General features: G+C 43.8%; 1 protein-coding gene across 1 annotated transcript in view; it reads left to right on the plus strand.

Moving 5' to 3' along the window:
- The window catches only part of ABTB3 (ankyrin repeat and BTB domain containing 3), a 275,713-nt gene that overhangs the window by 223,800 nt on the left and 24,122 nt on the right, over positions 1–27,791 (plus strand). Inside the window, exons 5-10 of the mRNA XM_063134567.1 lie at positions 6,274–6,439; positions 9,685–9,774; positions 16,746–16,847; positions 20,879–20,972; positions 21,084–21,219; positions 24,412–24,632. Coding sequence (XP_062990637.1) covers positions 6,274–6,439; positions 9,685–9,774; positions 16,746–16,847; positions 20,879–20,972; positions 21,084–21,219; positions 24,412–24,632 — 809 coding nt within the window. The remainder of the gene's footprint in view (positions 1–6,273; positions 6,440–9,684; positions 9,775–16,745; positions 16,848–20,878; positions 20,973–21,083; positions 21,220–24,411; positions 24,633–27,791) is intronic.

Consider the following 27,791-nt stretch of genomic DNA (forward strand, 5'->3'; position numbering starts at 1 on the left):
TGGCCCCAGGCTAAGACGTTCCTGTTCTCCCAGGCTTTATAAGTTTTTAAAAGTCTTTTAAAGTTTTTAAATTATTTTTAAAACATTTTAGTATTGTTGTGTTTTATTATTTTAATCCCTGCAATTTGGTTTTGTCATATATCTGATATTGTATTCTATGCTGTGTTGGCACATTTATTAGCTTTATATTTTCAACCTTTTTCGCATTATTATGTTTTTGTAAAACCCCTAAAGAAATATATTTCATGAGGCCTTTACTAAATTTAATCAATAAATTAAAGGGATTTTGTTTTTATTTTACCATTCTTTAAAGTCAGCCGTCTTTCTTGCCAAGACAAATGTATTCCTTGCAAAGGACTGGCATTATCTTTGGATAATATAGCTCCAAGCATTTTGAAACCTGTAAGCAATCTCCAGGACCAGATCGGTACATCGGGGCAACTGCATTTGGGCAGTTAGCTGTATTTGCATTGGACAATTTTCTAAGTATCGCTTGTCTCAACGTTTCAACTTCTACTCAAGAAATAGTTCTTCCTTTGCACACCCAATTTCACACACCATTACCTCAATAGGCACTCTTGAAGCATACAGCGCTACAGGTTTGCCTTGCTTAACCATTTCTCGTAGGCCTCTCAAGGTGTTCTTTAACTATTTTTGACTGCTTCGACCATTTGTACATTTCTTGTTGTACTGCACTGGGCCAGGACAGACCTAATGAAGCAAGTCTCAGATTGAGAGAGGGTGCAAAGGTGCGCATATAGTCCATCTGCAGCCTAGAAATGTTTTAAAGACATACATACATGAGCTAACCTGGTTAAGTGAGGCAGCTGGTTAACGTGAACCTTAAGTAATGTTTGCCAATACATGGGTTAAACACAGTTAAGGTAGGAGGAAGCTATTCAGTGCAGGAAAGGAGCATGTGAGGGCTGGCCCTCTCATGAGGCAGGGTGAATTCCCCACCTCAGGTGGCAACGTGGGAGGAGCAGCAAATTGAATGCTTCACGCACCCACCAGGAGCACAAACCACTGCCGGGTGTTGCAGAAAACCTCACCACCCGCTCTCCCCCTGCAACTTTTGACACCTGAGAAGAGCAGGGCTCTCCAGAGCTGCTGTCCACCCAGAGCACCCACTGTAGTGCTGAAGGGTGGGTAGCAGCTTCAGAAGGCACGGCAGCTTTGGGGAGCAAATGCCACAGCAGGAGAGTAGCTCGGGGGGGGGAGGCTCTCTGAGGCTGCCCTCTGGGACTCTCAGAGTGAGCCAGAGGACAGACGGACTCTGTAGAGCTGTGACAACTAGCAAAAGCAACCGGTGTGGCTCTTCAGAGAGCTGGCCAGGCCTAAATGCCTGGCTTTCCTCAGAGCCAGGCATTTGGACCTGGCCCACGGCTGGCTCTCTGAAGAGCTTCACTAACCAGTGCAGCCAACGCATCTCTTCAGAGAGCCAAAGTGAGGGGGGAAGGGAGGGTTGACAGCCACAGTAGGAGGGTAGGATGCAGGTGAGGTTGTGACTAGGGTAGCAACATGGAGGATGTCAACGCATATGTACTCTCCTGCCTCAGGTGGCAGGAAAGCTTGCATCAGTGGCAGGAGAGCTTGCTGGAGCACGCAGTCTTGCAGCTCACTCTGTCTCTTAAACACAGGTGCAGGATTGGTCACACTCCCTCTGCACTTGCCCAGTCAAGATCACTGATCATAATAGCCACATTAAGGGCCAGACTACCTGTTAAACTAGCTACATAGATCTTGCCTTGAGTGTGGGTTCCCCCCCCCCCCCCACAATAAATTGCCAGCCTGGGCCGAAAGATACTGATTGGAATCATTGTTGGGAGGAGGGTGGGTTATAGGGGATTTAACCCTTTGACCACCCATTGTGGTCCTGATCTGGATCAAGCCTCCTGTGACTTCAATTTGCATTGCCAGAAAAAAGGTCCCATTAATTTCAATAAGACTGTTGCTTTGGGTAGTGCAAATTGCACGTGGGTGCCACTCATCCAGATCAGCACTGCATCAGGAGGCAAAGGGTTAAAGCCCTATTCTCAAACACTCTAGGCCAGCCTTCCCCAATCTAGTGCCCTCCAGATATGTCGAGACTGCAATTCCCATAATTCCCATTTGGTGCCCTCCAACATAACTGGAGGGTGCAAATTTTGAGAAGGATGACCTAGATGATGCTGGTAGACCCATGACACTATTAGATTGGGTTCCATCCATTGTTAGTCTGATTTAAGTCTCATTTCATTTCAGTGGGGCATCTCCAAGTAGCACTAACGTTGGATACAGTCCAATAGATGCCTTGCTGCAAAGACACTAATAAACTTTCTTTTGCACTTCTAAGCTTGTATTTTCTGGTCTAAGAGATTGATGGTGTAAGTAGTGATCATTGCCTTCTGTGGCAGGAGTTCTCAAACATTGCCTTCATCAGTCAAGAGCAAAACTGTTCTGTGCATGTCTGGATTTCTTTCATATCCTGGACCCCTTGAGCAACTCTTGCTTCCTTAAGAGTCCCACCTTCCTTCTTTTACCTTCCCCTTCCAAGTAACATGGGGTTTAGGTTGCAGACATGGGGTGAGTGACATGCCCAACAACTGTGGCTTAACACAATGGCTTAAAAAGCATATAACAATTAAAGGTATTTAGTCAGTAGAGTTGAGTGATACAAAAGGCTTTAAAATAACATAAAATAAAAACTACCCTTCTCAGGGATACCCCCTCCCAAACAGAAAAATCCCAGATCTCTAAGCCTGACTTTGGCCCTTTCTGCCCCATTGTTTTCCCCTGGGGTTGCCCCAGGGTCATCCCTGTGCATCCAAATCCCATCGTTAGCCAGGGATGACCCTGGAGAAACCCCAGGAAAATGGAAAACGGGTATTTCCCAGTTTTTCTGCAGTTCCGGAACCATGGAAGATGTGTGGGCATGTGCCCCTGTTTCATCCCGCTTCCTCATGAGTAAACACAAGGAGGCAGGAAATGGGCATGGGGCATGGAGCTCTTTGGGTACTCTGTGCCCAGTAGTGGTGGGTTGTTTTTTGGGGGGGGAAATGTTTTAGTTGGGAGCACAATTACGCTCATCTCCCCTATTTCTTTTTTTAAAAAATGGCGGGCACAACATCCCTCCTTCCTCCTGGGATGTCGTGTGCTGTGTGTGAATCCAGGGGGAGGATCTTGCAAGCAGAATATCGTGAGATCCTTCCTCCCTCCCCTTCTGGAAGGCCGGGAGATGTAGAAGGGGCCTTTATTGCCTTGCCTCTAGGCCTCAAACCTCCACATTGCAATTTTGGATGTGGTAACTGTGGATATTTTAGATTACATTGAACTGTTATTCTTAATAGTACAGCTGCTTCCCTCTCTCTATCCCCCACCCCCAAATACACACTTTGTGATAAAAGCACAAAACTTGCTCTATACAGACGTTACCCTATGAAACTCAAATTAAGATGGGAACGCATTCCTAATATTCTCAAAATTCAAATTGGCTGATTTTGTAACTAATTGTGGATAGTTATAAATAATGTAATATCCATAGCATAAACTGATGATGATCTCAGGTTCTGCGGGTCTGATTTGCATCTCCTTTATAGCAGCATAAAGAGCGCTAACCAGGCGGTAGTTTATCTACAATTATTAATTAAGCTATCTGCAACTGAAATTGCTGGAATTCCTGCATGCCTCCTGTAATTATCTTTAGAATTGTACGGGTTTTAGTATAGAATCCATAGAATTAGCTTTAAATGGTTTTTGTGTTTTTGAAATCGGCTCTGATTTTTGCCTAAACACGTTGCATTGTCCGCGTGTAGCCGTCACGCAGATGGCCGGACCCTGCACATAGAAGTGGCGTGGCAAGCCCAGAGCCAGCTCACCAGATGGGTGTGGAGGAGCTGTACTCACTCACTGCTCTCCACACAGTGCGCCAGATCGGGGGAGATGTATCATCTGATCCAACCCAGTAAACTAGCAATAAAATGACCTGCGTGCAGCTGTGGAGCTCCTTAAAGGAAGTGTGGGATATAATTGTACTAAGCCAAATACTGTGTGGGCAGTTTCCTAAGAACATAAGAAGAGCCCTGCTGGATCAGACCAAGGGTCCATCTAGTCCAGCACTCTGTTCACACAGTGGCCAACCAGCCATCAGCCAGGGACCAACAAAGCAGGACATGTTGCAACAGCACCCCTCCCACCCATGTTCCCCAGCAACTGCTGCACACAGGCTTACTGCCTTGGCTATTGGTGATAGCACACAACCATCAGGGCTAGTAGCCATTGATAGCCTTCACCTCCAGCAATTTATCCAAACCCCTTTTAAAGCCATCCAAATTGGTGGCCATCACTACATTTTGTGGTAGTGAGTTCCATAATTTAACTATGCACTGTATGAAGAAGTCCTTCCTCTTATTTGCCCTCTTATTTGTGTTTGTCTCCCACCAATCAGCATCATGGGATGACCCCGGGTTCTAGGATTTAAAGAGAGGGAGAAAAATGTCTCCCTATCCTATTTGGCACTTGCACTAATGTAAATTGCTCAGTGCCAGCATAAGCAACATCTAGTGCAAAGCCTCTAGTAGTGTTTGCTGGTAGAAAGGACTTGCCCGGGAAATCTGTTTGTGTCAGCCAATGCCAAATAAGATACGGCCCGACATTTTTATTTATTTCTATAAACTAATTATATACTTTTTGGTATTATAAACGTTTAATTGTAACTGCCTTTTTAGCAGTTTTAACTAGTGTGTGTATGTTTTTTGTCTTTTAAAAAAACCCCTTCACATTAAAGATATTATATTATGTTGCGTTTTGAGGTTGTAATGTTAGTGAACCACACAGAGAGCTTTGGCTATTGGGGGTATGGAAATGAAATGAAGGGGTTTACTACTACTATTACTACTACTACTACTACAACAACAACAACAGAATGTAAAGCCAATAATAAATGCATTGAAAATGTTGCAAAAGCAATAAAAATAGCAATAAGTCAAGAAAAGCCTGAGCAAACAGGTGTGCCTTCAAGAAGTATGTTCTTTACAACTCAAGCTTTTACAACACAAGCTTTTAAGCCTAGAACTAGAATCAAATTTGGAAGGAACCTTGGAAGTCATTTAGTCCAGGCTTCTGCTCCATGCAGGATGCAACTATATAGCATCCCTGACCAATGGCTCTCCTGCATCTCCGTAAATACCTCCAGTGATGGAAAGCCCATCACCTCCCGAAGCAGACTGTTCCACTGTTGAACCACAATGATAGTTATGAAGTTTGTCCTAATGTTTGTCCAAAATCTGCTTTCCTGCAATTCCCACCCATTGATTCTATCCCTGGCAATGCTACCTTTCTCCTGATGGGTGCTCTGTAGGGCTGTGAAAATCCAGTCCTTGGATTCAAATAATTGAATCACCATTTTTTATTTATTTATTTATTTATTTTTATTTATTTATTACATTTTTATACCGCCCAATAGCCGAAGCTCTCTGGGCGGTTCACAAAAATTAAAACCATCATAAAACAACCAACAAGTTAAAAATACAAATACAAAATACAATATAAAAAGCACAACCAGGATAAAACCTGGAAGTGACAAATCCGCCATTTTTATTATGGATCTGCCATTTTAATTCATAGCCCTAGGCCTCTGTAAAGAAGGAGCAGCCTACAACTCCCAGCATGCACTTCCTGGGAGGGCTAAATTGAAGCAGGCGGCTGTGGGACACCCCTCCAGGGACTGGAGTATCCTGGATCATGTCAGAGAGTGGGCAATCATGGCAGCAGGGATGACATGAGTGCCCACTGTCCCTGGGCTCCAGTAGGTTCAGTCCTCCTAGGCAGTGCATCTTGGGAATTGTAGGCTGTTCCTTCTTTATGGAGGACTAGGGCTGTGAATTAAAATGGTGGAACTTTCATGAAATGGCTGTCGTAATTTGATTATTTGAATCCAAAGCCTGGCTTTGCACAACCCTAGTGCTCTGTGCCATTAAGAGCCACCTCATAGGCAAATATTCAACCAATGTTGCATCTCCATGCTGGCAACATCTGCATGGTGTTGATATCCTGCTTGCTGTTTAAGGGATAGAGCCTGTGTCAAGGGTAAAAAGAAAGTGGCAAACATCATTGTTTCTTAACTGTTAGGAAAGGATTCATTGCTCAAGATCTTCCTTGACAGATTATTTTACAGGTTGTTTGTAGCGATGGTGGTGGATGTCATTCAAAGGCAAAATGTAGGAGGGACAAAATGAATGGTGAAGGTCTCTTTGGGGAGTATTTCCTGACGTAACTGTTTTCTTCCGTCTGCAGAATTGACGACTGCTTCTGTGCTTCTCGGAAACTGGACGCAGTAGCCACGGAAGCAAAATTCAAGCAGGACCTGGGGTTCCGAATGTTGACCTGTGGCCGGACAGATCTGGTCAAACAGGCCATATCTTTGCTGGGACCAGATGGAATTAACAGCATGAGCGAACAGGTACAAAAGAGAAAATCTAAACCTGCTTAAAATGGATTTGGGGAAAAAATCAAATTGAAAATTGATTGTTAAAAAATGAAATTTTGAAAATTGAAACTATTTAAGAAAATAGCCTCCCTTCATAGGCATATCTGATAAGTTTTCTCCACTAGTCTTTCTTGCAGAACTAGTGGTCTGATTAATCCTTTTTCTGATATGTGATTTGGAATGTAGATTTGAGTGTTTACTACCAAAGGAGTACTCCATGCGGGCCTGAATTAATAGCTCTCACCACCACATCCATGTATTCTCTTCCTGCCTCTCACCTCTCCTGAAATTAAGACATTGGCTTGGTTCACACAACATGCTAACCTACCCATTGGGGTGGTTGCTGAACTATGGGTTAACATGTTGTGGGAATGCAGGACTTTTTCCACAACGTGGGTTACTGTGTTGTCAGAATGCAGCACTTTTCTTGCAAGGTAGGTTTTTGGGTTGTCTGAATGCAGCACATTTTACACGGGATTACTTGCTAACCATGCAGTGTGGCTTGTCAACAACCTAACAACAAGCCATGGGTTCTCATGGTGGCTTGTTCGAGAAAAATAGGCAAGGAATTCCATAGCCCCCCCCCCCCCATGAATTCCCTGCCTCTGGAGGTCAGGCAGGTGCCAATTTTGTATTCCTTCCAGCACCTCCTGAAAATGTCATTGTTCCAGGAAGCCTTCTCTTAATGACCAGCCACAGTTTATTTTGCAGTTTCTTTGAAAATGTACTTAATGTGTTTTTATTCTGTTTTATTCTATTTTATTTTGTCCACTGCTCCAAAATCCTGAAGGGTGGTGGTGGTATATAAATATTGTAAATAAAAATAAATGAATAAATAAAAATAAATCACACCACGTGGTTAACAGACAACATGATAACCCACCCTGTAGGAAAAGTGCTGTGTTCAGACAAGACGTTTACCCACCCTGCAGAAAAAGCACTGCATTCAGACGACATTATAACCCATGATGGGTTAACACATTGTGTGAACTCAGCCTTCCTTCCTTCCTTTCCCCTGTGACTCTTATGCTGCACTTAACTATCCTTTCCCGGCTGCATCTGTGCCTAATGCCATTGTCAAAATAACACTAATCACAAGGGATATGTTGATCAGCAGCAGTGGGTATTTCTGATTAATACAAATTTGCAGCCAGGAGCCTCTGTAGCAAAAGGGTCAGCTAATCTAGTTTTCCTCCAAACAGGGCAGCATTTCCCTAGAGCTAGCAACTCTCAACATTGCTGTCTGGCATTTCATTTAAAATTAAGTCGTTATGTACCGTGGACAAGCGTACAGAGTGTCTACTCCTCCAACCGTTAACAATATTGGCAATGAGCATAAAGTGCCTGAACCTGAGCTGTCAAAAAGAAGCTCATTGAATTGCTAGAGGAACATTTTCACAATAGAAAGGCCCAATATTCTGATTTTTTTTTTACAAGAAAACAATAACAGAGTGGAGTCCTGACTGTAGGATTTAAATGTTCATCTTGGTGAAGACAAGACAGCATTAATAACACAGGATTTTTGTGAGGAATTCTTTAAGTCATGCATACTGTTAAACATCCCACATCTATTTTTGTAAAGACAGTTGCTTGGTTCAGATGCTTACCTGAGCTAAAGTTCCAGTTTCTATAATGGAGGAGGTGGAGAAACGCACATACACACATCAGACAACACAATAGTCAATTGTGGGGTGGTAATCAAATCAAATCAACAGTTGTTTATCTAAGGGGTATTCCCCACATGACTTAATAATAAACTGTGGTGTGGATTAGGATTGGTGTTGAGTTGACTGGTAGTCCACACTGAGTTGACTCACTCATCCTCCATCCTCTCTCCCCCTTCTGTCCTCCCGCTAGTATCCCATCAACCATTGCTCCTGAAATGCTATTCTGCCGGCTGAACTAGAGTGGCAGCCACCACTTTGACCACTCTTGCCTTGCGACTCTGTGGCCGATGGAAATAACCAATAGTGGCCGACGAAATAACCAACAGTACCCGCCACACAACACGATAACCAACGTTGGTTCAAATAGCCAATTCTGCACAGTGTTGGTTATTTCAGCAAAATAACCAACCATTGGCTAAAACTCTTGCCACACAACACAATAACCCACAACGGGTTAAATAACCAACCGTCAAGTATTCAAACCACCAGTGGTTATTGTGTTGCCTGAACCAGTCAGTATCTCTCCAATAGTTGCCTCCGTTCTACATCCACCTTAAGATTTTGTTGGGCTGCAAGGGACATATGGGCAGTATCCAATTGTGTGATTCCATTAGTGAAAATGACATTGTGCTATCAGAATTTAGGTTCTGAACTAGCGCAAGAGGAGAATCCAACTAAAGTCAACATTTGCACACATGTGATTATACAAGCAGTTGTGCATGACCCTCATGCAACCCATTGCGCATTATGTTTGCGCAACCCATTGTGCAACCAGTGGTTGCACACCTAGTTGCATAATAGATTGCGCAAGTGTAATGTGCAACCACTTCCTCTATGGAAAGATCCAGCAGAGCTCACTACCTCTATTTAAGTTTACGAAATGACACCGTCGGATATTTTATTTATTTACTTATTAAAACATTTGTATCCTGCCCTAGATCACTAGGATCTCAGGGTGGCGTACAGATAAAATTATACAATATAAAACAATAAATATACACAGCTAAAAACAAATGAAACCATTAATCAAGCTAAAACCAGTATAGAATTTAAAAGCAGTAGAAACAATTAGAACAGTTAAAACAATGCGCAGGTTGGTGGATTTAACCATTAAAGGCTTTGTTTAAAAGCCACGTTTTTACTTGGCGCCGGGATAAAGTCAGCGTTGGCGCCAGTCGGGACTCCAAGGGGAGGGCATTCCACAGTCAGGGTGCCACAACAGAGAAAGCCCTCTCCCACGTCCCACCATAGCGCATACTCCTCCTTGATATATATGTGAGGAAATTATATTAGATATGCCCATTATGTTTTTGGTAAGAGGATATAATGAAAACACTTTTTAAATAAACCGACTCCACTGGGAACTCACTAATATGTTCTAAAATACATATTACTGTAATAACGTTATTAGGCTAACTGAAAGATCACAAAAATGTGCAAGCTTTCAAGATCTTTTGGGAACTTTTGGTTGGATTCTGAAATTTTTCTTATGATGTGTATGTTGGTTTCCTCCACACACCCATCAATATATTGACATTGATGTTCACACAGGGCATGACTCCACTGATGTATGCTTGCGTGAGGGGTGATGAGGCCATGGTTCAGATGTTGCTGGATGCAGGAGCAGATCTAAATGCAGAGGTGAGGTTATTCTTGTGATTATATGTGTTCTGTTGACATCTTTGTGAACATGTTAAAGTTATGGAGGGCTTCAGGGGTCCAATGTCAAAGATACTAACTTTTTAAAATGAAATGTCCATTATGGGTCTTAGCAGAAAAACTTGGTATTGAAGTAAAAAGTACTTAGGAGGGATGTTTGTTTTAAAATATTTTTTCTTCGTGTGGATTCCAGAGCAAATGTCATGCCCCCCGCATTCTGAACCATATTCAGGTGTTTCAGACCTCTGACCCATGTGCCACAATGGTCCAATTCACATGTCATAACATTTTGTAAAGGCCTGGTTTGGTGGGATCGAAGTTGGACTAAGCGTGCTGGCTCCTGCCACTCAATCACTGCTGCGGCAAACCCACGGGCAGTCCGTCCCCCAACAATCCACAATTCCCAGTTCGTACATCACACCTAAAAACTCAGGGTTGGGTTGTCTCTGAGCTTTTAAGACCCAATGGGAGTGATGAGGTGCTGGGAACCAGCTCGCTCCCTCTTGCTTTATTCATAACAACCTAGGGTTAAAAAAAACCCAGGGTGTTTATTACGTCCAGCCTTTCTCTACTCCGTAGCGTATGATACATGGATGGGTGAGAGACGCAGCATAGGGCTTACTGGGATATGTGGCAGCGGTCAGCTGATAACACACCAAAGGCCTAGTTCTCACTGACCCTGTTCAGATGACATGCTGAACCATGGTGGTTAAGCATTTTGAGTTAAACATTATGGCTTAGCATGTCTCGTGAACCTTTCCTAACTGTGGTTGCTACGTAAGCACGGTTTAAACACGCTCACTAACCATTTGTTGCAAAAGGGTTAGTGGCCTAACCATGGCTCACCATGTTGTTTGAACAGGCTCACTGTGGTGGTAAACCCGGAGATTCCAGTTGCAGTAGGGGCTAGCATTTTTGAATAATGCTCTCCACATAGCAAGCTAGGTGCTGAGGAGAAGGTTTTTAGACTAGCCTTCTCCCTGACATGGTAGTTCGCTATGTGCAGGACTCTTTTTGTATGGAGGACTATTTAGTCACGTGGCACACTCTAGACACTGCTTTACCATCTCAGGGAAAAATAGCCCACAGACCACCTGTCTGGTGTGGCTCTGGGAACAGTGGCTAGAAGCACAATTGGCCCTGTGGCAAGCTACAAAATTTGGCCCGAATCAAATGTGACTCTTTGGGTGTGGCAGCAGCTTGCACGTGGTCCAGTGCCATACTTCTTTGGGACACCTTTGAATTTAAGTATGGTGACCAGGAATTGCACCCCATCAAGTGTATGGAATTCCACATAGGCAAGTGATTGGGCTGGTAGAGGAGCAATGGGGTGCTTCATCTCTCTTTTTAGTCCAAAATAGAAATTATGTAAGCTGCTAGAGGAGGGGAGCCTCCTCCTTGGCCTCCAGTGTAGAAATGCGGCTCTTCTCTGCCAATCCTGAGCAGGCCCATGATTTTCTTTGCAGACTCGTAACATTTGTGGGCTTATTTACAAGGGTGCTTTGGGAGTATACACAGACAAGAGACATGTGGGTGGGCTGGTTAGTTACTACTTATGCCAGCATCATGCAAGAGCCATGTCGCCCAACCTACTCACTTGTTTCCTAGAAAAACTTGCCACTGGAGTGATGTGCAACCAGACCATGCAGAATCAGCATGTACAGTGGCTTGTTAACCATGCAGTGTGGCTTATTTTTCTCAAACAAGCCAGCTTGAGAACCCATGGTTTGTTGGTGGGTTGTTCAGGGTGGTTAACAAACCACACACCATGGTTAACAAGCCACCCTGGGTTCAGGCTAATGAACAGTTCAACGAACAACCCATGGTTCAACAACAACCCACATTTAATCACCGAGTGTGGGTTAGAGTGTGGTGTGATCAGCCCAAGGGACTTGCTTTTGAGTAGACATTTATAGATTGTGTTGCATAGCTGTAATCCTATACGTGTATTCCTATTGAACATAGTGGGGTTTACATTTGAATAAACACTTTTGTGAACCACCCAGAGAGCTTTGGCTGTTGGGTGGTATAGAAGTGGAATAAAATAAATAAATAAATAAATAAATAAATAAACTTGCATAGCATTACTCTGTTAATGAGCTTAGGTTGATTTATAATAGTAGACAGAGTTGGGATGTTTCAATTGTAGTCATATGACAGTCACCACTGGTCAATTTCTTGGAATGTATTGGAAGTGATGATTGTAATAAGAGTGTTTATATAATAGTATTTATTAAAGACCATGCTGGCTGGGGAATGCAGGGAGTTGTAAGACTTTTCCCCCCCTGTTTAAACATACATAGGATTGTGCCCAAAGTATTGTTATAACAACAACAAAACATAACATCGGTTTTACAGTACTGCACTACTGATTATGAAACGTACTACTTTCAGACATATTTGGGTTCATCTTGATGGAGAAAAGTGGATTTTTTTTTTTTAAAAAAAGAAAACCATACAAAATAATGTCTACCAATGATTAAAGTAAGGTCAGTACATTTGTTGAGTTCCAAAAGAAGAAAACAGTGTTAGTCTTCTCAATGGTCAGTTGAATATGTTTGGTTTGTTAGCAGTCAAAAACTAATACTTTGATTACTGTTCGTTGAAATATGTGCAAATTGGTTGCTGTCTTCATTTCTCGTTTTCACAAGTGAAGCTAAGACATCTTTTAGCCTAGAATGCTTCACTTGAGGATGCTGTCAGGGTAGGATAGGAAGCAGAGAGCAATTTAGAAATCAAATGTATTTTCTTGGCACAGTAGGCTTTAACATTCATAGAAGAGGAGCAGGAAAGGTGGAAAGGCCTTTTTTTAAAATAGAATGTCTTCTGAAACTTTCCTTAGACTTTATGTGCATGATTGATAAATCTGATAGCTTGACTGTGGGTGAAACAGCTGCTGCACATCACAGGGATTTTTCGTCATGGGCGATGGTCCTCACTGCTAATGAGGCACAATCAGCTTATCACCTTAAGGCTACCAGGAACTTGATGGAAAACAGCAGGTTTTCTAAACAACGTTATCTTTTTGGGGTGGGGGAAGAGAGGAAATTTATTGCCTCTAGGTAATAAATTCAACCAAGTCCTTCCACCAGCAGAATAAACACCACCAGAGGATCAAATTTTCCCTACAAGCCCTCCACTCCCACCACCCCAGATCTAGTCTAGAGGGTTGAGGGACCTTCTGGAGCAGATTTCTGGGGCTGCAGGGGGAAAGAGGGGAAGGAAAATTCATGTTGTATGAGTGGAAGCCCACTCGCGCAACGCTGGATTTCAGTTCAAAGAGTTAACATAGCGCGTCATCAGATGGGGGGAAATCGCATTTCTTTACTGTCACTTTCCCTCCGCTTCTGCCCCGTGATACTTCCTCTATCTTCACATGGGAAGAAAGAGGAAGTAAATAATGACCACGTGGCGCATTCAGTGGCCGTTTTTATCGCGCTGCTTTTCCTGCACAGAGCAGGAAATGGCAGCACATTCCCCTTCAAAAAACAACAACACGGATTTAAAGAGGTCTATTTTTGTGATAGAAAGAAGGCAAGAAGGAGCGGGAGATGCATGGGAGGTGGACGATGTCATCAAAAGGACCACTGAACATCCATAAGTGGAGAGTAATGAGCATGCGATAAAACACTCGTCTGATGACGCTCAGGAAGGGTAAAATTAACTGGATGAATAAAATCAGGCACTACTTACTACGGTGACCACTTTAGAAGCCATCCAAAATGAAAAAAATGCATCACCAAGAACCCTAAACAAAAAGTAGTCATGGGGCAGAGGTCTTTCAGGGGGAGACAACATGGAGAAAAGCGTAACCCCCTTCACCCGTATCTAAGACCAGATCAGCTCCCCCCACCCCCCGCCCTGTGCCCCATGACTAAGTTTTGTTAGGAAAGCTCCTTCTCTCTCAACTGTCATCTCCAGCAGGCTATGCTGAAGGGGATAAGAAAAAGAAGCAGGGCCATTCTGCCATCCCTGAGGAAAGTCTTATGATATTGTTCTTCTTCCTTCCCCATTCCTTGTTCCTTGCGTGTCGTGTCTTTTTCCATTGTCAACCTGTGGGGAGGGACTGCTTTGTTTTACTGATTATACATTAGCTGTTCTAGGAGCCTTTTTGGCTGAGGCACAGGAGTGTTTTTTTTTAAATAGAAAACCCCTTTAAATAAATAAATAGGGCGGGTCTAATCATGCTTTTAAAATAGCATGCTTAACATAATGTGCAGCTTGGCCTTTGGGTTTCCCAAAAAGTTAAGGGGCAAATTAGAGATGCCATTAATTACCTCTAGACAATGAACGTTCATGTTTTGATTTTGTTTTATAATTTTAAAAGCCACTACAAGAGGCCGCCAAGCCATATCAAGATGGTGGAGGGTGCAAGAAGAGGGTATTCATTCTTCCCCTCCCACTGGAGTCTCAGTGACACACACGTCCCGCACCACTTCAAAGCTGTTATTAGCCCTGGGAGAAAAGGTTCCCATTGAGTGTTGCATGCACTGTGGTCCCAGCCCTGCTCCCCTGTCCTTTGAGGCTATTTACTCATGTTAAAATGTGCACATTAATCACTTACACACAACGAATGCCCTCTCTAGTTTCGCCTTCCAGAAGGGCTGCTGCATTAGTCTGTTGCGGTGAAAACTTCAAAGAGTCTTGCAGCACCTTAAAGACTGACCATTATATGGGGCCAGGCAGAACCTAACTTGTAAGATGTAGCAATTTGTCATTTCCGACTTTGGCACACATCTGTTTTTTAAAGACGTTTTACTGTAACATGTGGAATCAAAGCGCAGATAAAAGGAATTAGTGTCTGCTACTGAAGTTATTTTTTATCTCAGACACAAGGGAGATGTATATCCACTGCTTTCATAATTGAATATGCATAAGAACTGTAAATACCATAATAATAATAATAATAATAATAATAATAATAATAATAATAATATCCTAATATTATTATGCCCTTTTGATTTCCTTGCTTACCTTGAAACAGTACAAAGAGGCCTAGCACGGGAGTGCTCAGAAGTGATGTTGAGATTCACAGACATCTTTTGTTATATGTGAAGCAAATGCATGCTTAGTCTTTGGCACACTTAGCAGCACTCTCATGAATCCCCAAATCCTATTACGTTTGGCCTATAGGGCTGGATCAGGTGTGGATCTGGCCATAGGATTTCTCCCCCACCCGCACCCTAAAGAGTAGTAAGAGGAAAGCAGTCCCTTTTAAACCATGCTTGGATCTCTTTGCTGTCCAATGGCGAATTGAATAGAGAATCATGGAAGGGACTAGTTGGTGTCTCAGCTTAATCCAATCAATTAAAAGAATCTTGTGCCAATTTAGGGTTGACTGATGGAGAAAGTGGCATTTCAATATTAAATCTGAATGAGCAGTTTTTGAAACGATCTATCCTCAAGGAATCTTTTCCACATTGGGGCAGGATCTACACTACTGCTTTATAATGGTTTTGACAACTGTTTGGGCCCAGGACACATTATATATACCGTTTTCAAAGTGTTATATTCTGCTTGGTGTAGATCTGGCCTAGGTTGGTTCAGACATCACGCTAAACCATTGTTTAGTGTTCCGAGATTTAGACTTATGGGAAACTCAGGCTGAGACACTCCTCCTGCAGCTGTTGCTTCAATTCTAAAATAACCACAATTTGCCATGTTTTCCAAACTCAATCAACTGTGTTTAACCGTAGCTATGGTTTGGGGCAATAAGCCAACTTCAAACCATGATTTATAAAGCTGGCTTGTTCCACTAGGATTAACCATAGGTTGGGGTTGGACTACACACTAAGCTTGGCTAACCTAAAGTGGGAGCAGAAACTTCTGATCTCCTCCATGTCTTAGGAGGAGATGGAAGAGCGGAGTATACGAGACCAAGGCTTACTGTGCCTTGTTCTCATACTCCTGAACCATGTCCTGGGCCTAATCTACACCAAGCAGGATATTGCACTATGAAAGTGGTATGAAAGCAGTATATAAAAGGCAGGAGCCACACCAAGCAGGATATAGTGCTATGAAAGTGCTATGAAAGTAGTATATGGTATGTGTCAATGGGCCCCACAGTTGTCAGTGCACTTCAACACCACTATAAAGCGGTAGTGTGGCTCCTGCCTCTTATATACTGATTTCATGCGGCTTTCATAGTGCATTATCCTGCTCGGTGTAGTTTAGGCCCAAATTGGACCATTCACTGTTTCCTTAGAAACCCATACACATCAGATACGAAACCCTTGGACATGGCAGAGGTTTCTGAAGCATTTCTGTGGTGCACACTCAATTCATGCAGGATGTTGGCCCAGTCTGTTGGGACACATTCACTGCATTGTGTGAACAGAATGTGTTCCCTAGAACACACCTGTTTATAACAGGGGAAGATAGATATTGGTGGGTGAGATGTCTTTCAGAGAAGGTTGTCCACCATTTCTGATCTCATTCAGGAACCGCTTGATATGCTTCCAAGGAAGCTAAGTAGTTCTCTAGAATGCAATTTGAAACTGGTGCTCTGTTAGAGAGAGGCAACCTGGTGTCCTCCAGATGTTTTGGGCTGCAACTCCCATTAGATTCAGCCAGCCTGGCCAGTTATACGAGATTGCAGGAGTTGCAGTCCAAAACATCAGAAAGGCCCCAGGTTGCTTGTCCCCTGGGCGAATAATTTCTCAGTCCTCAACCATAGCCAGTGGCCAATGGATTAATACTAATCAGTTACAATCGTTATGACTAGCCTCTCAGAGGCACATAAGGATATTAAGGATGTGTGTTTTCTTGCCAAGTTAATTTTTGATTAGATGAAAAGAAGAAAAGGCAGAGATAATTTTCTAGAGTGCCTTTTGCATGCTTGCTTGCTTTCCTGTGTACTTAAGTGTGCCTGGCATTCTAGTGTGTTCTTTTTGATTAGATACAGCTTTCCTTAACAGCCATTTATAAAAGAAAACTACTTTATCTGTTTATAGGTTGTCAGTACTCCTCATAAATATCCATCCGTCCACCCCGAGACCCGCCATTGGACCGCTCTGACATTTGCTGTGTTGCATGGACATATTCCTGTAGTTCAGGTATTGCTGTATTTCCCTTTGCTCCATCTCACATTTTATTTCTCATTTTTAGATTATAATTGCCGCTCACCTCATAATTGGCAGCCATTTTCATATTGGTTCCTCCTGCTTCTTCTTTGTTTGCTATGTAGATATGGAGATATATGTATATATAATGGCACTGTTATATATAACTGCAAGTAAGGCTGCAATCCTAAACACATTTACTACAGAGTAATCCCCTTTGGATACAGTGGGTCTTACTTCTGAGTAAACACCCATAGGATTGCACTGTAAACCAATATGAAGTTGAAATAGGGCAATTTTAAAATGAGGTCGTACCTGTCAATTCCTCTTGTTCTTTCTTGGCCATGTATTTTACGTCTCTGTTTAATTATTTTTACTTTTTCTAATGTCAGTGAAAATAAATGTTAGTCTCCTTTTTTCCCTCCTTCCCTCTCCTTTCTCATATTCCAAAGCCAAAATATCGGTCTAGGCCATAGATAATAGGTAAGAATGATGCTGCATGACTTAAGAGAAAGAATAGAGAGACATCTCTCTCTCTTTCTCTTTCTCTCTCTCAAAACACTCATCCAGTGAATTTGATTGGCCGGAGTTTCAGAATAAACAAAAGAAAGACGAATTTCTTCATGGCAGTGCATAATTAACTTGAGGAATTTGTGGCCATGAAAATGTGTTTCTGCCACCAGTTTAGATGGCATTTAAAAAGACACAGCTGAACCATGGCGGATAAATCTATCAGTGGTTGTTAAGCCATGATGGCTAAAACTGGGATGTCCTTGTTAAGGGGCACTATAGCTCTGATGCCCAGACGCTGGGGTCAAACAGCAAATTTCCATGCTGCCCTGCTTGTGAGATTCAGAGGGGCATGTGATTGGTCCCTGAGTGCTTCTGGATAAGGTTTTTAGCGCGCCATCCCCCTGCCTCATTCACGGAATTTTAAAGGAGGTCCAGATGTCGGCGTCTACTCATAACCCTCCTGTGTTTTCCTATTGTTTCAGCCATCTTCTTTCTTTCCACCAAAAAAAGAAAATCCATTTATTTTTTTATTTTTTTATTACATTTATATACTGCCCCATAGCCGAAGCTCTCTGGGCAGTTGACAAAGGTTGAAAAGCAGCGAACGTTAAAAACAAACATACAAAAGATTAAAGCCATCAAAAGCCTAAAAACAACAATATCCATTTAAAACAACTATTCTGGAGCCAGTTAAAAACTCAGCCTGTGTTGTTAACTGCCTGGGAGAAGAGAAGGAAGAATATTTGCATAGCGTCTTTGGACTGGCAGCGCTAAGAGCCATCCATCTTGAAGCACTCTCTCCCTCGGTTGGCGGTAATCCAGGACGGCAGCTCTTAGGTTAATCGTCGCAATTACGGCATGTCCGCATGACCTTATTTTGCGGTGAACGAATGTGCTTGTACAGCACATTCGACCTCCGGGTTACACACATTTCTCAGCCTCTCCTGCTCCTCTGGTCTGCTCAGGGCTGGCCTAAGGTGGTACTATCACAGTAGTACTGGGGAGGTTGTGGGCTCTCCCACACTAGAGGCATTCAAGAGGCAGCTGGACAGCCATCTGTCAGGTATGCTTTAAGGTGGATTCCTGCATTGAGCAGGGGGTTGGACTCGATGGCCCTTCCAACTCTACTGTTCTATGATTCTTTGATTCTATCACAGGATGTACAGTCCATCAGCGTTCAGACCAATACAACTCATGCAGCGCTATCTATTGCCACTCTCACTTTTAGTAACTATTTCCCCTTGGGTCCATAGCACATGAAGCTTCTGTTACCGTTGGGCAAATGTAGCATCTTCCAGCTGCTGCAACCTCTGCAGTACAAATGAAATTGGAACGGTACCTGCTTTAAGCATGGGGGGGCTGGTCAATGTGATTGAGCTGCCAGACAAACTTTGCACACCTTAGCCTAGAACCCCACTAAATATCCTGACTACGTCTTGAAATGCGGTAGATTGTAACACTTTGGTTGAGTGGAGAATGGGAAGAGATCAGTGGAGGCTGGTGTCTCTGATGTCAGTGGATGGTGAATCTCCTTGGGTAGCTCCTTTAGAGTTCTGACTGAAGTCCGTTGGCATTGGAGCTCCCAGCTTCCACTAGAGGAGATCTAAAATGAGGCATGAGGTGCACTGGTCTCTTGGCCTGCTCCCCCTCCCTCAAAGAACAATGTGACTTCCTGATTCTGTTCTCTCCTTCATATTTTTGTCTGGGATTATTTATTATTTTCCTTAGGAGAGTGGATATTTGATACTTCTGAATCTTTGGATTTTTGGAATGATTAACTACTGATCTGCTGCCAAGAACGTAGTTATTTGCTTTAAGAAACCACGGTAGATTGTTTGCATGCAGAAGGTTCAGTTCCTGGCATCTTCAGTGAAACAGATCTCAAGGCGCAGCTGCCAGGAAAGAACCTTGCCGTAGCCGTAGAGCCGCTGCCGTAGCACACAATCCTGCGCTTGATAGACTGAACCGTCTGAGTCAGTAGAAATAGATATGACTACTCTGGTTTTAAATCAACAAAGGCTGTAACATTTGTTCCTGAAATCACCCACCCTTGACTCTCACTCTTTTTCCCCTCCCAGAAGCCCTGTAGAATGAGGAAGGGCCGTAGTTCAGTAGCAGAGCACATATTTAAAATGCAAAAGGTTGCAGGTTCAATCCCTGGCATCTCCAGGTAGGGCAGGAAAAGCCCATGCCTGAAACCCTGGAGACCCAGTCAGTGTTGACAATACTGGGCTAGATGGACCCACGGTCTGACTCAGTAGTAGGCAGCTTCCAATGCTCCTATGAGGGCAGGAAGCGTTTCCCTTGGATTTGCTTCAGAAATAAATTTGTGACTTTCCCCCTGTAACATCTAGTTCAATGAAATCATTGGGTTTCAACTGCACCAATTAGTCATGTCCCCATTGCTTGCTAGTTCACATAATGTTCAGGCGTCTGAATGACAATGCGGTGCTGTGTATTGTGAATAGTCCATACATGTTTATATGGCCAAGTGGGGAAATAAAATGTGAATCAGCTTAAAGTGTGAATCAGCTTTTGCTTTCCATATGAGGTGATCCCCCCCACCTATAAGCCTGGGTTTAGGGTGTTCCCCAGGAGCTGAATTTGCTAGCATTCAGTATATCACCAATTTCTTAATTTGTGCAACTTTCCTCCATAGACTTAAATAGAGCTGATTTAGTCTATGGGGAAATTTGCACAAATTAGGAAATTTGTGGAAAATTTCCACAAATTTGTGAAACTGGGAAAGTTCCACAAATCGAACGCGAACACATTTCCAGCAATTTTTCATACATCCCTAACTATAACTTCCAGCTCCCTCTGCCACATGAAAATCAAATGGAAGGTTATGTGGAAAGAATGGGAGCGCGGCCAAGGTAGAATTCTCAGAAACCCTCAAGAGGGCCAATTGTCATCCCAGGCCTCAGATATCCTTTGTAAGCATGGTGGGCAGCAGGACTCTTGAGAAGACAGTAGGAGGCTAGCTGAAGCAAACGTCAAGTCGGCTGGTGATGTCATCAAAGTGCGACTCCTGGGAGTAAAGGGAAGCTAATTTTGGGAACATTCTGTGAGAGGAAGGACAAAAACAAACTCAGCCCTTTTTTGCCTGTTGCAAGGAGCGTTGGTTATGAATGCAGTTCAGTGGCTGCAGTATGGCCACTTCTGTTTCTGGGGCCTAACATCACTGTTCCATCACCAGGGTCTTGCAGGCCTTCTGCTCTACAGAATTCATCCCCCAGTGGTGGTGTAATGCACAAGAAAGCAAGGAAAGGTCACATCACATTGCATCCAACGCTTTCTCCTTCCGTGTCACGGTATTACAACTTGGATGGCCCCACTCCTCCCAGTCACAAGTCCAGTATGCAACCGGTCACAAGCCCAGTTGTAATATGAACTGGCTCTGAAATAGGTTGGCTTTGAGCCTGCTGAATATCCTCCTGCATCAGATGAGCCTACAAGTTCTTGCTGACAGATTTAAGTTAACAGCCCTAAATAGTGGATTTCCTTTATAGCTGTTACTGGATGCGGGAGCCAAAGTAGAAGGTTCTTTGGAACACGGTGACGAAAACTATTCGGAAACTCCCTTGCAACTGGCAGCAGCTGCTGGTAAGGATTTTCTTATCATACCATATAATAATTCCTTTGCTAAGAAAATGTGATCGAAGGTAGTTGAGAGCAGGCTTTTTAAAATAAATCCTCACTTTTATTGATTTACAGGAAATTTTGAGCTGGTCAGTCTGCTTTTGGAGCGAGGCGCTGACCCCATGATTGGAACCATGTACAGGAATGGCATTTCCATGACTCCTCAAGGTGATATGAACTCCTTCAGCCAAGCTGCTGCCCATGGACACAGGTAGAGTTGAACTAGCACTTGTTACATAGTTGAAGTGTTTCTATTTGTATGGGGTGGCGCGAAACAATGCCAACAGTGTAAATGGTGTTTCCATCACATACATTGATTTCTACATACCTAAGCTCTGTCCAAATACTGTTTATTTTATTTTAAAAAAAAGTTTTTATAAAGGATTAGATAAACCTATTTCACCTGGTTGTTATGAGGATAAATTAGAGAGGAGGAATGTGTATGCCACCTTGGGCTCTTTGGAGGAATGATGGTATATAAATATAACAATATAAATAAATTAAATAAATTAAGCCAGGTTTGTAAAAGGCTATCAGCCATGACCACTAAATGGAACCTCCATGTTCAGAGGCAGTATAACCTGAAGATCAAAAGCTGGGGACAAACAACTGGGGCAGGCTATTGCCATCTGTAATTCCCAAGATGTAGGCAGCCATTGAGTGGGAGATGGGAGTCATGCTGGAAGCCAAAATTAGGGGATCATAAGCCAAAGCTGTCATTGACCAGGCAAAGTCCCAGCCCGAGTTGGAAGCCTGTACAGCTATTCTAGACAAGGAGAACCAATAGTCATCCTAGGTGGGCACAGTCACTCCATTTCCAAAGGACAATGGAACCCATCATCTAGGGAGGTAGTGGGCTCTCCCGCAGTAGAGGCCTTCAAGATGCAGCTGGACAACAATCTGTCAGGTATGCTTTAAGGTGGATTCCTGCACTGAGCAGGGGGTTGGACTCGATGGCCTTATGGGCCTCTTCCGACTCTACTGTTCTATGATTATATCTAGGAAGATGCTTTAGCTTGTAGCCCTGGTGAAGCACCGCTTGAAGCAGCTCTGTACAGAGCCAGGAGCGCTTTCCAAAGGGGGTTCACTGGCAGGCAAAGGGACAGGTGTATATGGAGTTTTGGCTGCTGCAGAAGAGAGAGTGAGTGAGACAGAGAAAGAGAGAGAGATCAAATGTACCTCCAATGCACAGATGAGCAGTTTAGCAAATTGTGTGAAGCATGGGATGATGGGATGAGGAATAAAAGATCCAGGGCTGAGCTAAGGAAGGAATCCAAGAGCTCTTCAGTCTGAAGGATCAGTGGGAGCCCAAGCAAATCCAGACCAAAAAAACCAACATTGCCAAATTTGGGTAAAGCAGTCATGGCGAGTTGAAGGGATAAGGAATCATCAGGCCCTTAGGATTTGCTCTCAAGGGCGAGGGGAATTCTGGAAGCTGAGGAAAGAACAGGAGAAGAGAGGAGTCCCAAGAAAATAAAGTCAGTTTAAGGTGGAGAAGAGGGCAGGAATAAGCATGCCACATGCACATCTATCAGCATATGAAATAGAGAGTGGTCCAACCATGCCTGTAAATCACTTGGCCAATGTGACTGTGAAAGGAATATACACACATACCCCTCTGCGTGCCTGGGGATTTCCTAGGATGGCTTAGCACACACACACAGCATCGATTGTGGCTGAGTACACAGTAAACTTCGGAAATCTCAGGATCCAAATTATGTGCTGGATACCCAGTTCTGCAGTAAATTCTATACAGAATTGTAGAAAAATCCACACCTTTCACTCTACTCTCTGGAGTAAGAATTTGATGCAGCCTCGTTTTGGCTAAGGACCAAGCTTTAAATAAATGGTTTCTTCAAATTTGCAATCATTCAAGCTGTCTGTGAATGGTGCTGGTTGCCTAGCACTAGGGAAGTTGGGGGAGCCTGACTGAGTCTGGAAGTCGAACGGACTCCCTGCGTCTGTACCCCTGGACTCAATTGGGCGCCCGCAGCGTATTCATGAACTATGCTTTGAGTGCCCATGAGGCCTGCCCTCGTCCGGAGCCTCCATTGTTCACCACATTGGAGGCGCCAGACATTATGTATCCCCCCATTGCATAAATGGGGACTTTACAGCCACCATTTATGCTATGGCGGGAAATAAGTAATTTCCGGAGCAAGAGCAGACAACTGCCGAGCACTTGTTGGGCCTCGCCGAGTGTCAAAAGAAGCTCACACAGCCTGAGGAGTGGAAATGGGCAGCGGTGGAAGGGCGGGCATACATAAGAACATAAGAAGAGCCCTGCTGGATCAGACCAAGGGTCCATCTAGTCCAGCACTCTGTTTACACAGTGGCCAACCAGCTGTCGACCAGGGACCAACAAAGCAGGACATGGTGCAACAGCACCCTCCCACCCATGTTCCCCAGCAACTGGTGCACACAGGCTTACTGCCTCGAATATTGGAGGTAGCACACAACCAACAAATCCCTACCTAGCACCTATAATGTCACTAAGGCACCTTTCCCAACTCCAGAGCAGTTTTGCAACTCATTTATAAAATTTTCATTAACAAGCCAAAAAGGGGTGAACATATAAAAGAATAATTGTATTATTTTTGTTCATGTGGTGCTTTAGAAATAGGAGGGGTGGACATCAATGTGAAGTCTTTGAGAGGGAGAGATAAGACCAATGGTGGACCCAGCATGGATGTATCTGCCATGCAACTTGGAAGGCCAAGAGGAAGTCCAATTCATACCCTGGGTGAAGAATGCACTGTGGCTTCTCTTTAAATGGTATATCTGTATTCACCCTAAGAACTGTGGGATGGGGTTATCAACAGAGTTATCATATATATCTCCCTTTATTACATATCATGGCATAATGCGCTCATCATCTCAATTAACAGGAGAAAGAGCTTCCCTCCCCCCTTAAACACACACATGTGCACACACACAGAGACATGTTGGCCCATTTGCTCTGGATACATTGCTTATTCTATCCCCCACAGGACTGAACATGCGCAGCTAGCAAGATGTAAGCGTATCAGGTAGGTGGGAGGTAAGGGAGAAGATGCACAATGGATTTGATTGTTTCTAACAGTTCATCCACTGGGAGTGACTCCATTGCACTTTAATGGCGTCACACAGGTATAAACTTGTTGATGAACAGAGTGTGGAGTCTCTGTATTGGATGCTGGACTTGCTGCTGCAGGGCCAAATATATTAAACCGCACGCAAAAAAAGAAGAAGCATTGCTTGAAAGCTGGTTTGCTAAAGGATCTAGTTAGGCAAACTAACTAGATTTAGCATTAGCTAGATGAGTAGTTAGCGCTGGCTTCCCCTGTCAACAGTTCCAATCTGGTTGCCTTTCTTCCCCCTCCCCCCCGCCCTCTCTCTTTTTCTTTTGCCCTACGGCTGTCAGAAACGTGTTTCGTAAGCTGCTTGCTCAGCCAGAGAAGGAGAAGAGTGATATCCTGTCCCTGGAGGAGATACTGGCCGAGGGAACCGACTTGGCAGACAGCGCGCCAGCTCCTTTGTGTGCCACCCGCAACAGCAAAGCCAGGCTTAAAGCTTTGAAAGAGGCGATGTATCACAGTGCCGAACACGGATACGTGGATGTGACCATCGACATCAGGAGCATAGGTCAGTTTCGGGTTCCTCGGTGCGCTATCTCCCAGGAGAGATGGCTGTCAGAAATGCGGTGCGATGAGAAAGGCCTCTGTCAGTTGCGCTGACCATTTCTGATTTGTCCTCGAGTTCTTGTCAAGCCAGACATCGGACGACTTTTCAAACGTGCTTGGGGACGCGGGAGAATTTGAATGTTCCGAAAGAAATTAACAACATGGCTAGTTTTTTAATTTTCTATGGATTCTGCAGGAATTTGGGATTTGAATCTGGTAATTTTAATGTGAGGTCCTGGGTTAACTATTACACTGTATAATATAAGCTGTAGAATACAATGCTGAACTAATTGAAGGACTAATGCAAATGTTATCATCAGGAACATCTCTTTGGCTGTGTCCGCACTGGGGACTCTTTTAATTGCCTTGTCTTGTCTTGTCTTTTTCCCTGTCTCTCTCTTACCAAGGAGCTGCTTTTCTTGTGTGTCTGTGTGTTTTTCTATTTCCATATTCCTGTCCCAGTAGGTTTCTGTGCTGTACTTCATGCATTCATAGTCCACACACTCACCCACACATCCACGCACACTCATGCAAAGAGCAGCGCAGGAATTATTTTTAAGTAGGGATATCTCTCTACCAATGAAATATTAGCCATTTAATTGCATGGCTCTCAGTAGTATAATTAATTAAAACTGCATACATTTGCATGTGAGTAAAACAATCATTCTCCAGGGGGGGGAAATGGGTTTCAAGTGCATGCATGTGTTGCACCAGACACCATCTCAAAAGAGAAATTCCCTCCTTTGTGAGAGGGATGGTTTCTTTTAAGAAGGCGCTTCCCCCACCCCCTGCACGTGTAAGTAGAAGCATAGGAACATAGGAAGCTGCCTTATACTGAGCCAGACCCTTGGTCCATCTAAGCCCACTATAGCTGACACTGACTGGCAGCGGCTCTCCAGGCTTTCAGGCGGGGTTCTTTCCTAGCCCTATGTGGACATGCAAAGCACTGAGCCACGTCCCTTCCCAATGTAGGGATGGGCGAACGAATTATATTTGAGATCACCAGGATTCTCCATATCATCTTCCCACTTTCCCCTTCCCACTTGTGATCGCTGCTCACTCTGCGCAAATGGGAAACTTGACCAAATCGAGCAGAGATTGAACAGGAGGTTTGCGCAAGTTTCTTCTTTTTTATCATTTTGTTTGTGATATTTCTATCCTGCTGCATATAATGTAATCTCTTAGTGGTTCACATGTAAATAATAAAATCACATTTAAAATACTGTATTAAAAGCACAACATTAAAAACAAGTTTTCCCAAATTTGCGCAAATTTTGCAGCTTTCCCCCATAGACCAAAGCAGGACCAATTCGGTCTAGGTAATGTGCAAATGGTAAGAAATTTGCAAAAATCAAATTAGGAATCAGGAATGAGATGAATGTGTTTGAAAATTTGCGAATATTTATGGCGGACATGTGCTTGTGTTCTGAGCTTTGAACATGGCGCGCGCTCATGTTTTGCGAGCAAAACCAAATTTCCAAGACTTCCCTATTTGCAAGTATTTACATCGCCCTGAGACTACAGAGCCGAAGGGAAGGATACCCTGGCCTCTGTCCCCAGCCAGGGGATCCATGCCACAGAGAGGTTGAAGAACACCGTGGCGAGGGGAGACCAGCCTGGCCCCATCCACCAGCCAAGGAAGGTGCAGCTTGCTGACTCCTCCCTGTCAGAAGGAATACTCAGCTCCATCCACCAGTTGTCCTGAGGCAGCATACTCCGGCACCATCCATCAGCCAGAGGACTAAGGGCAGCTGGGCTGTGTGGGTTTTAAGCAAAGGGCTGTGTGTATATATATATATATTAATATCATCTACTCTAAGCCACCTAGAGAATCGTTCAGTCGAAAGACGGGATTCAGAAATCCTGTAAATAAATAATCAATTACTTAACCTGCTGCCCAGGTGATTGGGATGCCTTTTTTAACTGATCCAAGGACGATGACTTGATTAGAAGGATGTGGCACCCCGCTTTTAAGCCAGCGCTCCCTACCTGTCATAACAAGCAACAAGCTGGCAGGCTTACTCAACGGGTGGAGAGGGCTCCACTTGTCATTGGAGGCTTGAATTTTTCCATGCAAAGCTGATCCTTGAAGGCACCAAATCTTCTGCTCTGATCAATTTTCGGCTTTGCACAAAGGAGTCTTTGCCCCGCCCCTCCGGCCGTTGAGAGGGAATTTGTCTAGATGAGGAACTATGCAGGAAAGAAAGCTTCTGGCCTCTTGGCATGGGCGGGCTGGAGTCATGGACAAAAAGAGCAATCAAATGCTATAGCAAATTTCTAAGAAAAACAAAGAAGGCCGCTGTAAATATTTGCAAGTATTTATGGCGGACATGTGACTCATGGTGGACAGCTTGATTCCCATTTCAAGGGCAATGCTTTTTCAAGACAAAAGTTCCAGCACATCAGTAATGAATAAAAAGCTTTGTAGAGAATTTGTTCAACATATATTATTCATAGAATCATAGAATCATAGAATAGCAGAGTTGGAAGGGGCCTACAAGGCCATCGAGTCCAACTCCCTGCTCAATGCAGGAATCCACCCTAAAGCATCCCTGACAGATGCTTGTCCAGCTGCCTCTTGAATGCCTCTAGTGTGGGAGAGGCCACAACCTCCCTAGGTAGCTGATTCCATTGTCGTACTGCTCTAACAGTCAGGAAGTTTTTCCTGATGTCCAGCTGGAATCTGGCTTCCTTTAACTTGTGCCCGTTATTCCGTGTCCTGCACTCTGGGAGGATCGAGAAGAGATCCTGGCCCTCCTCTGTGTGACAACCTTTTAAGTATTTGAAGAGTGCTATCATGTCTCCTCTCAATCTTCTCTTCTCCAGGCTAAACATGCCCAGTTCTTTCAGTCTCTCTTCATAGGGCTTTGTTTCCAGACCCCTGATCATCCTGGTTGCCCTCCTCTGAACATGCTCCAGCTTGTCTGCGTCCTTCTTGAATTGTGGAGCCCAGAACTGGACGCAATACTCTAGATGAGGCCTAACCAGGGCCAAATAGAGAGGAACCAGTACCTCACGTGATTTGGAAGCTATATTTCTATTAATGCAGCCCAAAATAGCATTTGCCTTTCTTGCAGCCATATCGCACTGTTGGCTCATATTCAGCTTGCAATCTACAACA

Source organism: Elgaria multicarinata, chromosome 9 (assembly GCF_023053635.1).
Source record: "Elgaria multicarinata webbii isolate HBS135686 ecotype San Diego chromosome 9, rElgMul1.1.pri, whole genome shotgun sequence".
NCBI classification, from domain to species: Eukaryota; Metazoa; Chordata; class Lepidosauria; order Squamata; family Anguidae; genus Elgaria; species Elgaria multicarinata.